The sequence below is a fragment of the Lutra lutra genome, chromosome 15 (genome assembly GCF_902655055.1).
Source record: "Lutra lutra chromosome 15, mLutLut1.2, whole genome shotgun sequence".
In the NCBI taxonomy this organism is placed as follows: Eukaryota; Metazoa; Chordata; class Mammalia; order Carnivora; family Mustelidae; genus Lutra; species Lutra lutra.
In genome coordinates this window covers 54,070,728-54,083,250 of record NC_062292.1, presented here as the reverse complement: position 1 = coordinate 54,083,250, position 12,523 = coordinate 54,070,728, and the positions used below count along the sequence as shown (strand labels likewise).

Genomic DNA, 12,523 nt, shown 5'->3' with positions numbered 1-12,523 from the left:
ATTAAAGAAGTAATGGTTTACCAAAGAAACTAGAAAGGGAGTCACTTCTTGTTATGAGAGTGGAACCTTGGCTGAAAATTTTAATTCAGTGAAACAAAGATGAAGCTCTTTGTGAAAGAAAGCAGCCTTTTTTTTCTTTCCTAGTGTAAAAACAGTTCACTATCAAAATTTTAGTTGACCTGTCAAAAGTCCCTCAGAGCGATCAGATGACTGATTAGGAGTTTTGAATTAGGTCAATGTCTGCATTTTTATTTTATACTTAAAGCATGGTGAAACCATCAAGTAACTTGGGAGTAGAAGGGGAGAATGTATTCTGCTCCCTAAAGGGCCAGTTTTCAGTTTTCAGATTGCTCTTTAAAATGGAAACATGAATTATTTTAAGAAAACTGCTAGAGAAAAAAATGATGGTAAAAAGCCCAAGGTTGTATTTAAATATCTGATCAGAAGGCAGCAGGAAAAAAAAAAATGTCCAAACAATACAAAACTTGAAGCTCTAGATTTGTGTAACATGTCAGTTTTACCATTTTATCATAATCAAAACTCAGATTACAATGATAGCTCTGCTGTGTGTATTTATGTGAAAAAAAAATCCTTCCTGGAAATGTTAAAACAATGAAATTTATTAATAAAGCACCAAAGAAAACAGTTTACTTTTAAACCAATTACTTTGAACATTCACCACACTTAGATGGCATGCAGAAATTGAGTTATGATCAATATACATCATCTTAAAATATTGGGAGTTTTTTTTTAAAGTGGAAAGATCAGTGAGAGAGTTCTTTGGAGTCATGTGTGTCTAAACATCTTTCTTAAGGTATGTACCAAGCCAGTGTCTACTTTCGATAATATTTTTAAATAAAAAGCACTTAAAACTCGCTGGTCTATTATTAGGAGTGTCTTTCATAATGTAGGTGTTTGTACAGGACCAGAACAAACAATTCAGGACCCCAGGGCACTTTGAAGTTGAGGTTCTTTGTGTTATCAGTCAGGACTAATAATAAATAAACAAAATTCTAATTAAAATAAATCATTCATCACACTGTGCTGCTTTATCACTGGATATAAATTCCGATATAATAGCACTGTGACATAGGGTGTAGTCACCTTAATTTCTGGCTTAATCTGACTCTAGAGTATTTTTTATTTATTCAGGCTTGTATGTCTAAATTTCTGTTGTATCTCTTCTATGGCAAGATCTAAATGATGTGAACACAGGCAGTTAAACTGAATTTGGTGCAAGAAAGGAGGTTCGTTGGTATGAAAGGCACACATGTCTTTCCTCAACAAGTGGGGCATCAATGTTCCCCCTTACAGGGTCTTTCTGTCCCTGCCTCCAACCTCTCATCCATGTCCAGGGATGGTTCCAGAACACAGTGCTGCTCAAAAAACAGTGGCCAAATTGTTCACCTGATCGGTGAGCAGGTTCAGATGGTTTTGAAGAAACCTATCTCATGAAGAGAGAATGGTTACCATTGCTGCTGGATTCACAAGAAGGAAATACGTGCACCCTCGACAAAGCCAGGCAAAAACTCATACGACTCCTACCACAGCATCTCCAATGACAAGATAGTCCTACCTCTCTCTCCTGTTCAGGCTCTCATCCAAGAGTGCCTCAGTGACCTTTTATCCCTTGCAGATTTCTAGAGCTTTCCTCTGATCCCCTGAACTTTATCCCTTTTCCTGCAAGACGATATTATCATCCCAAAGTGGGCAGGTGATTCTCGTGACAGAAATCAGGACTTTTTTTTTATGGAGCTCAGGAGAAGTCTGGCCCCGCTGAATGGTTTTGGAACCCTTCCTCCTGAGTGTTCTTTACCTAATTCGTGTCTAGTGCTCTTGGTAGAAGGACCCTCACTGCACATTTAAATCACCTTGGTAAGGAAATGCTACCTTAGGTATTGTACCATTTCAGCAACTGCCTGAGTCTGACATTTTTATACCAAACTTTATAGCAGTCTCCGTTTTCTTCCTTTTTTTTATTTCATATTCATATATAACACTTTATTGTTGCAGGGATGTTCTGTTGTGGGCAGGATTATGTGAATATGTCAGATACCATATGCTGCTCAGCTTCCAGTGGAGAGTCTAAAGCACATGTTAAAAAGAATGACCCAGTGCCAGTAAAATGCTGTGAGACTGAACTTATTCCAAAGAGCCAGAAATGCTGTAATGGGGTTGGATATAATCCTTTGAAATATGTTTGCTCTGACAAGATTTCAACTGGAATGATGATGAAGGTAATTGATAGAAAACCTCTCAGAGGTGCTGATTTGACAATGGAAAGAGAAATACATTGTTCATAACTATTTTTCTAAAATAGGAATATAAAAACTCCTGTGTGCATTATTCATTTTCACATTACATCCATATTAATACCAAATGAGTTCACGGTGATTGATGTTATTGCAATGAATTCTAAAGGAATTAATAATGATTAGCTGTTCTCAGGAAGCTTTACCCGGCACTCCAGATCAGTGCAGGACCGAAAGTCTGTGCCGAAAGGGCCAGCACTTGTCAGCTGGGACCTCTGCTCATGCCATTTTATGTCCATGGGTGCTGGGGATGGAAACGGAGAGAGAGCCTGTCTTCTCCCCTCAGATCCTCTAACCATAATCCAACAGTTTCCTTTGATAGAGACTTTAAGATCCAGCAAATTCACTCGTGCTTATATCCTATTCCTTGAGACAGCAGAAGATCAGCAAATGCCTGCCACCCATGAAAGTGAACAGGCCTCTGAGTGTACCATTTGTTTGGATGTTGAGATGCTTCACGGACTGACATGTCATGTTTTGTTAGCATTAAACTTGACCCAGGGCTCCAGAAACCTATCAGTTTAAAGAACGGATTGTGGACTTCGAAAAATCAGACACCCTCCTCTGTTCTGTAGCAATCCACTATTAGGAGATGGTTGCAAAAGGGTGTTTGGGTCATAGAGCATGGAAGGGCTCTTGCCAACCGACGCAACTGTACAGTCATTGTGTAGACGCCATCTACGTGGGATGTAAAGTAAGTCTCGAGATTGTTAGGGTCCCAGCAAGCACTTTGCAACAATTAAGACAATTCATAAAGTTGTTAAAGAGAATAAGTACTTGATGAAGTGAATAATCATACAAAATACCCTTCAAAAATAGTTTTTCATCTACAAATTTTTTTTTTAGCAATTGGTCTGACCTATACACAACTTTAAAATAGCCTATTCCAGGGATGCCTGGGTAGCTCAGTCAGTTAAGTGTCTGCCTTCAACTCAGGTCATGATCTCTGGGTCCTGGGATTGAGTCCCGCATCGGGCTCCTTGTTCAGAGGGGAGTCTGCTTCTCCCTCTGCCTCTGCCTGCTGTGCCCCCTGCATGTTCTCTCTCTCTCTCTCTCTGGCAAATAAATAAATAAAATCTTAAAAAAATAAATAGCCAATTCTATGAAGTCTATCCAACACTATGCACCCACAGGTCGGTTTTTTCAGAAGTTTGGACTAAGAAATTTTTCTGAAATACAGAGTCTTAAAAAGCTGGTGATGTTGCAAGAACATGACTTTTTTTTTTTTTAAGATTTTGTTTATTTATTTGAGAGAGAGAGAACAGAGGGTGAAAGCAGTGGGGGCAGGGAGGGGGAGAAGGAGAGGTAGAAGCAGACTGCCTGCTGAGCATGGAACATGATGGGGGGCTCCGTTGCAGGACCCCAAGATCATGACAGATGCTTAACTGACTGAGCCACTGAGGTGCTTTGCAAGGACATGTCTTTAAAATGACCAGATAAGAAGCATCTAAGTAGAAAACTCTAAAAGGGGCACTCATAGTTGAAAAATGATGATCGAAAACCTGTTTGTCTTAAAAATGACACCACTGCTCACAACTATTTGCTTCATTTCTGCTCACTCACATTTGTTTCTTAGGCGTCTCATTTTGGTTCCAGGAAGATGTAGCTTCTGTGATGCAAGGACAATGTTCAGGCTATACCCATGATCTTTTAAATTGACTTAACTTGGCGTTAGGAAGGCCAATTAACAGTCATATCAAGTATTCATATTTAAATTATTATTATTAGGACAATATTTCTGAATGCCAAATCAAGCAGTAGGTAAAGGTAAAGTTCAAGCTATGGATTGCATTTTGTTTCCTGAAGACCTCTTTCCTGGAGACTTCTATCACCTACTCCATCCAGGACTAGACCACTGTGGAATTTCTCCCCCTGCAAGTCTTCTCTAACTGTGGGTTTGGGAATCCCTTTTACTTCTCTCCCTGTGTTGGTATCCCTGTGTTCTCAATCCAAAGGTCCCCTTTTCTTGCCTTATTGCCATCTTTTGGAGAAATATAATTTGGGGTATAGGTGCATAAGAGGTAAAATTTTTGAGAGCTTGACATTTGAAATGATCATTTTTTGAGCCTCCCACTGGATTGATAGCTTGGCTAGGTAAACAATGCAAGGTTAAAAATTATTTCCACTGAGGATTTTGACATCATGTCTTCATTTTTAAACTTTCATTGCTCTTCTGATTCCTGTTTCTTCCTAGATACCCATGTTGTTTTTCCTATGAAAGTTTTGAAGAGATTCTTTTTATTCTGTTTTTCTAAAATTTCATTAAAAAATTAAAAAAAATAAAATTTCATGACAGTATGTCTCTTTGGGGATGATATTATTATTATTATTCATGAAGCTGTACTTTTTGTGGATTTTTTTCAGTGTGAAATCTCATGACCTTTAGTTCTGGGGAATGTTATTTTATTATTTCTTTGATAATTTGCTCTCTTCTTAATCTCTGTTTTTACTGATTAGTTTGGTGTTAGACTTTCCATCTTTTCTTTATATTTCTTAACTGTTGATTAGTTAACTCTTCATCTTTTTCAACACAATCAGATTTTGCCTTAGCTTCATCTTCCAACCTTTGTATTAATTGATTGATTTTATTTAGCTCTCATATTTTTTATTTTCTATTTTTTAGGTTCTTTTTTTTATTTTAACTTTTCAGGGTTCTTTCGTTTTTGCTGGCTGTTCTTTGTTCATGCATCCCACTGTTGTTCCATTCCATTTTTTTATCATTCTGGAAATACTAATCCCATTGTTTATTGTTTCCTGGTTGTTGTTTATTTGCATTTTCCCTTGAATTGTCTCATTTGTTTGATACTATTTTAGTTTTCTTCTTTGCCTTGTTTTGTTTCTGCTCCCTCCAGTTCTTTTCTCTCTGTTTTTAAATCTGTTCTTTCCTCTAGAGGCTGAGTGAGAGCTCATTGCGCGGATGCATCCGTTAGTGGGGAGCGGACAGTAGCCCCATCATGAGGCAGGATGGTTTTGTGTCAGGGAGTCACATTACCAAGAACCCTTAGGAGATCTGCTTTATTAACTATCCTTAATAATGCATCCTAGATCAGGATGAGACATATGCTTGGCTGACAGCATACAGGGAATCAGTAGGAAAGGGCCCTGGGATTCTCACTATGCAATATGCACACTTGTATTTGGTTTTCCCACTCTGGCTGCTGGCCTGTATCTTCCAGTTGACTCTCTCTTTTCCTTTTAATTTCACCAAATCTTCTCTAAGCTCTATCTCATTTGTAACCCTTTACCAAAATGCAGCTAGGAACAACACAAACCTATTGCTAATGTTCTTAATTATAACCTCCTCCCTTAGGGCTATGATCTCGGTAGCACTGGCTTACTTTGACAGTTACCCCAGGTCATGAAATCAAATATTTAGCCACAGCATAACAGAGTTCCCCAACTTTCCAAACCCCAGTATGTATTTCTTTGCCACTGTCCACCTGAAAGTTAAGCCAACGCCATGAGATTTAGGACTTTAACGTTGTCATTAAGACAATATCCAACTTCAAAGTTCTAATATATGTTTTAGCTAGGACATGGTAGACTACGCTAAAATAAAAACAAGTGCACTCACATATGAAATGGGTCAATAGAATAAAATTTTTAAAAAACAGTTTTTCACATTGCAATCCAATGTGAGTTAGGCAGCTCTCCTCCAAGGAATGTGTCAGGGGCCCGATCCCTTCCATCTGGTGGGGCTTCACACATGACCCTCACATTGCAATGGGAAAGAGGAGAGAGTGGATGATTACACATGTTTGAGTCTCACCTACAAGCAAAAATGAATCCTTCCTGTAGAGTAAGCACATGGACATTTCTAGTCATGTGCCTTTTCCTACTCAGCTGGACTTGCAAATCTAGTATCCCTGGGGAGAAAAAACAAAATAGACATTACTGGGCACATGGTACTATCTCTGCCACATTCATCCAGTTCCTAGCTTCCAAAAATGTTTGGGCTGTCCTGTGGCTATTAGTTCCCTTCCTGTTTCCTTGGACTTTCTCTGTTCTCTTACGGTCATCTCGTTGGGCTTCACGAGGACATGAAGCTGAGTGCAGGTGTTTGATTCACTATATTCAAATGGAAATCCTACTGTAGCTTTCTGAAGCAGATTTACTTTGACAGCTTTTGGGTTGGGAGAATAATTTTACATATACGAGGTAAGAGAGTTTGAATGTAGATCAATTTTAAACAGCAAAAAATTATTTTCAATACATTATGCCATCTACGGTGCCTGGGTGTCTCGGTCGGTTGAATATCCAACTCTTGGTTTCGGTTCAAGTCATGATGTTAAGATCGTGAGGTGGAGCCCCAGGCCAGGCTTCCTGCTCAGTACATTCTGCCTGAGATACCTTCTCCTCCTCCCCCCCCCCAACCTGCTCCTTCCCCTGCTCCTGCTCTCTCTCTAAAATTAATTAATTAATTAAGCCACCTATGGAAAGGAAAGATGAAGGAAAGTTTTGCATTACAAAATTGTTGCCTTATTCATATCTCCTGTAATCTGGGATGATGAAATATTTCATTTTCTGACATTAGAACAAACTTGTACTTACCAATAACTATAAAAAGTCCAGAGATTCATCAAAGGAAAGATTTACAAATGTAAATAATAATAACTATAATTAGAGTTCATGAAATATGTAGATTTTTTTTAAAACTTAGACAAGGAAAACTTCTTAGAAGTCCAACTTGTCCTACAGCACAAAAGTGCAGATTCTCAAATATCTCATTATTTTCTCTAAAGCTCCATTAGAAAAGTGTCAAAGTAACAATAGTAAAATAATTCCTCCTGCTCTCCTTTATACTTAAATTATATTTATAATCGGGGTGCCTGGGTGGCTTGGTGGGTTAAATTATATTTACTATCATCTTATATAGTTATATCTAAGTGTAAGGTATTTACAGGTGTTATCTCGTTTGATGCACATAACAAACCTTCATGGTAAATGTAATTTGCATTTTCTGACGGAAGGAGCTGAGGCTTCGAGAGTGTCCGTGACATGCTCAAGGTCACAGAAGTAGGAAGTGGCAGGACAAGACTCCAAATCCAAATCTATATCATCCATACCAGAACTGCTTTCTAGTATACGCACCACCTCCACTTGTTTTCACAAGTCTTGAGACATTTATTCGTGAGCTAAGTGCAAGAAAATCTCATTTTCATCTTGTAGAAACCTGCCCCATGTACATCTAAATGTAAATTTTTAAAAGACTTGTTTATTTATTTTAGAGAGAGAGAGAACACATGTGTGTTGGGGGGGAGGGGCAGAGGGAGAGAAGCTCCAGCAGACTCCCTGCTGAGCACAGAGCCCCACGCAGGGCTGGATCCCACAGCTGGATCCCAGTTCATGAGATCATGAACTGAGCTGAAACCATGAGTCTGATGTTCGACCAGCTAAGTCACCCAGGCGCCCCTGTCCAAATGTAACTTTTAAATCTCCTTCTCCCCACCTCCACCACTCAGGAAAATGGAGAGTGTGGGACACTCTGCCCAGCGTCTCTGGAAGCCACAGCGTACTGCGGCAGGTGTGACTTCAACTTCACCAGCCATGTTTGTGCTGTGATCAGAGGACCTCATGATTCCCCCGGCAAGGAACCAACAGACAAAATATGCTCGTCTGCTGAAGAGACCGTTCACACGGGAAGTGCAAACACGTTCTCCTTCACAGGTAACAGAAACCTGGCCACCTGTCCGTGGCTTAGGAGAGATAGCGAAAAGCTGCAGAAAATGCATCCTTGTTTCATCCTGATGTCAGCCCCCTCCTTAACCTAGTATCAGCTAATTTCTTCATACTGTGGGCTAGCTAGTGACAAGGTAATTAAAGGCACACTTTGGATCTGTTCAAAGTTAGTAGTTTAAAAAAAGTGGAAAGTCTAAATTCAGACAAAGGTATGTACTGTTTTAAAGTAAACGTGTAGAAAATTCAGAACAAGGCAATAGCTTATGTGTTCTTTTATGGTACACCCAGTTAATCATCAGTGAGCCCCATTTTCTTTCTTAAAAGTGGGAATGCCGGCTTTCAATAAATGCAAAGCATGAATGTTGCTGTACCTGTAGGCAGAAAACAGGAAGAAACCTGTCTGATCACCATTAAGACCTTGCAGCATTATTCTGGGGACGAGCTTAAACTATCCCTTTCTTGATCTTGGGTCTGGGTCTGGAGACTGCACTCTCCCACAGCCTGCTGTCGCCACTAAATGGCCATTGTCTTGGGAACAATAACCTGCACAGTTACTGAAAATATTAATTTTCAGGCCCCATCTTTGCCCTGCTGAGTTCCTTGGAAATAGTGGTTCCCAGGCTTGGCTAAACTGAGTGAAAAACACTGTAAAGGTTTAAGCTCATCTCCAAAATAGTTCTGTCCTCTATTAAATTTTTATTATTTGTCCATTTACTTAAGTCCCTACAGAGTTTGTTTCTGCCTTTTGAAAACTTAAGTGTGTCTCTGTGTGTGTGTGTGTGTGTGTGTAGCTGTGTGTATGTATGTGTGTGTGTGTGTGTGTGTGTATATATATATATATATATATAAAATCATCCATCATTTAGAGTCAAATAGAATACATTTAAGTGACATAATTCAAGCAAGCTAAGGTTAACTAAACTGCTCTGTTCCATCATGACTCACCATTCTGCCTTACTTAACTGATGGTGGGTGATAATGGTAAACCTTAAGATTACAAAAAAATAAGGCAAGATGCTGGAGTGAGGAAGTAGATTAAGGAGGGAAAGCAGGAACAGAGATAAGGTTCCAGTGATGTGCTAGATTCTTTAAAACCTTACCTTAATTTACCCACAAAGCAATCACGGAAGTATGGCCATTTAACAGATGAAGAGACTGAAGGTCATCTATAAAAGTAAGTTGCTAAGGGAAGATGTCAGATTTAAATCCCCCTCAAGACCCGCAGATTTAGAAGACTCTTCATGGTGTAGGAGGTCCTCTCACAGTTCTCCAAACTCCCCTCAAGTATTTCTTCCACCTGAAATGTCCTTCTTCGTCATTCCCAGGGTGTAAGTGAACATTCTTGTCCCCAGTGCAGGCTTCTCAAGCCCAGTGTCTCTCTCCTCTCACACATCAACATGACGTTCACTTCTACCTTGTGTCATGTGCATCTGGACCTTTGTTCCATCCCTCCTACGAGATTGAAATAGCGGTATGAACAAGACGCCCTTGCTTCACTTTACCTCATTCTTGGATTAACACACTTTAAGCAAACAAAACAAAACAAAAACATTTATTGGAATGCATTTAATCAGGAAAGTCCTCAGAATAGAGAACAATTCCTTAAACCCTCCAATGTCCTTCCACGTCCAGTTACAGATTTAAGGACCCTCATTTCCAAATTAGTGGGTTTGGTCTAGATGCACATGATCCAAGAGAATTCTGTAGTTTTATCTGCCTTTTGAAGTCAAGGTCAAGATTTTGAAGGTCCCTTACAGCATATTTGCAATCGCCTTCTCCAGAGGAGAAAATGTTTAACTTATTTAAACATCCATATTTCAGATAGCTTTGCCTACCAAAGAATACTATAAATTAAGTATGAAAAATAACAAAAATTTCTCTTCCAAGAACAAAACTAAACATCTAAATCATGCTAAAACAATACCATTGAGACCAATTTGGACTAAGAAATCCACCTTTCTTAGAAATTTACAGTTAAAAGCTAAACAACATCAGAGCGCACCCAAATTCATTCACGCATACAATCATTTCATTTATCAAAAAATATTTCTTAAATTTTTACTAATAACCAGTCCTCACACTGGTAGCCCACCAGCTGTGAAAACAAATCAGTAAGACTTTCCATCAGGGATTTGAAGCCCGTATGAACAGACAGGGGACAAATATGAGTACCCGGTAACGTGAGAAATACATCCATGTAAGAACTGCAACAGAAGTAAGCATAGGATGCTTTTCAAGGGCATTGCAAGGACATCTAACCCAGACTGAAGAGGTTAGGAAGGACTTGTGAAGGATATCATGCCTGAGCTGAGCTGAGAACTGAAGAACAAGTAGAAACATTCCAGTTCAAAGGAAGGGAAGGTAGGCAGAGAGGGCAACGTGTACAAAGCACAGGAAGTGAGAGAAAGCCCAGTAAGATGTGAAAAACAAGGCCCTTGATATGCATGTAGCATCGTGAAGGAGAGGAGAAACCATGGGGATGAGGCCAAAGAGCAGGGGTCAGCAGATGAAGGCCTTTTATACCACACTAAGCAGGCAGAAATGAGGCCATATTAAAGCTTTTCAGCAATAGAACAACACAATCCGGTACATGCGTTTTTGAAGAACTATCAGCTGAAGAAATGATTGCAGACAAGTATGCATGAGACATTTAAGCCAGTAACAAGTAAAAATTGAGTGAGCATCCCCCCCCAAAAAGCAAAACCCTCTGTTATTTGAAGACTAGTCCCTTATAACGTACATAATGATTTTGAGATTACAAAAGATGGGGGGGTATTTTCTTTTCTTTTTTTAAAAAAGAGTTGACTTGGAAATTCTGGCAAAGAAAAAAGAACTCAGAAATAAGAGAGATTGTTGAGGGAAGGCAAAATTTCAACTATGCTTCCTTATGTGTAAAACAAAAAGAATTCTTTCATGAGCTAGGAGCATCTTTTAAAGACCAGGCCTCACAGGAAAACAAAGAAATGAAGATAAGAGATGAGAGAGTAAAAAGAATGAAATGCCAAAGAGGAAAGAACAAGAAACACAGCATGGCAAGCTACTGCAACTGAAATTAGAATTGGTGATGTGGGCCTGAAGGGTTGGAAAGAACAGTTACTAGCAATGAGCAGTTCAATCTGCTATAGCCAATTGATTGAAAAATATAGTGACCTCATGTGAGTAGGTGGATGGTCTGGGCAGCTCGGCCCTACAGTCATTCAGGGATCCACATTCCTTCCAGGTGATGGCTCATGACGTTTCTGGTGCTGCCATCCTTCCCATGGTGCAACGTGGGTCACCACAACATCCTACTTCCAGGCCACCAAAAGGAGATGAGAAGGTCAATGGAGGGAAAGTGATTCCTTTTAGGAAGTGAGACACTGGTTGCCTGTATCACTGTTGTGCTTCTTCTGTTGTTGAGATCTGAGTCACCGGATAACCCCAAGCTGCAGAGAAAACTGGGAAAATTAGACCCTAGGCAGAAGGCCTCTGACCAGGACACAAGGGAGATCTGGGCACCCACCAGTGGTCATCCCAGGTAACAAATGGCAGATGCCCCCTGAAGACAGAAGATAAGCCCTTCTATTTTATAGCAGTTTACATTTAATGATATTTTGTCACATAACATCATGCATTTTATTTTCATACTAATTCTCTAAATTAGGCAGGTCAGCGTTTATGGTAAGGAAATATATTTAAGGAAAATGCAATAAAAAAACCCACATGGATGGACGGAGACTCAACCCCACATAAAGATAGAAAAGTGGCTGAGAAGCCAAGGAAGGACCTCTTCTTCTGATCTCCCCTCCGAGAAGTCATCCAGAAACCACCACACAAAAATGCATGCATACAAACATAGTCAAAATTCACAAAATTAAACAGATTTAGCCAATTAATTTTTCAGTTTGTTCGCTTTTTTGTAAATTTGTAGCATTTGTGTTTCTGAAGTTACCAAAGCTTAAAACTGAACAAAGACTTTTGGCATGCCATTGAATCACATGGATGATTATCTAATAAAATCATTGCCAGAACAAAACACTCAACAGTTTGGTTTAATTCTTTTCTTTAGATTGGTTGTTTTGAGTTTGGGTTTCAGTTCTGGTTTGGCAAAAGAGGGAAGGATGTGTGTAGTGGATTGTGCATTCCACTAACCACTAACCATTTATAACCCTATATATGAATATATAAATTTTTATATATAAATATATATTTATATATATACTATATATATATATATTATATCCATATATAACTAGTTATATCCACTACCCATAAGCCAAGTTTCCAGTCTTGTATATCATAGTAACTATATATTATATATAATCCATTATATTTTACATAATATAATTTATTACATTATATATAATTTATATAATAATTTAATGTAATATGAATGATGTAATAATTGGTAAGATTTATAGTATCAGACTATAAAAGCAGATTGGTGAACGTGCCCCATACAGAAGTGGGAAGGACTAACATCCAGTGAACATTAGTCTAGTACTTTGGGTTTTCAGTCATTCCTTTCATGTTACCCATTATTTGATCAGAGA

General features: G+C 38.9%; 1 protein-coding gene across 1 annotated transcript in view; it reads left to right on the top strand.

Moving 5' to 3' along the window:
- Positions 1–12,523, top strand: part of USH2A (usherin) — a 705,277-nt gene that overhangs the window by 538,180 nt on the left and 154,574 nt on the right. Inside the window, 2 exon segments of the mRNA XM_047705734.1 lie at positions 2,014–2,237; positions 7,775–7,979. Coding sequence (XP_047561690.1) covers positions 2,014–2,237; positions 7,775–7,979 — 429 coding nt within the window.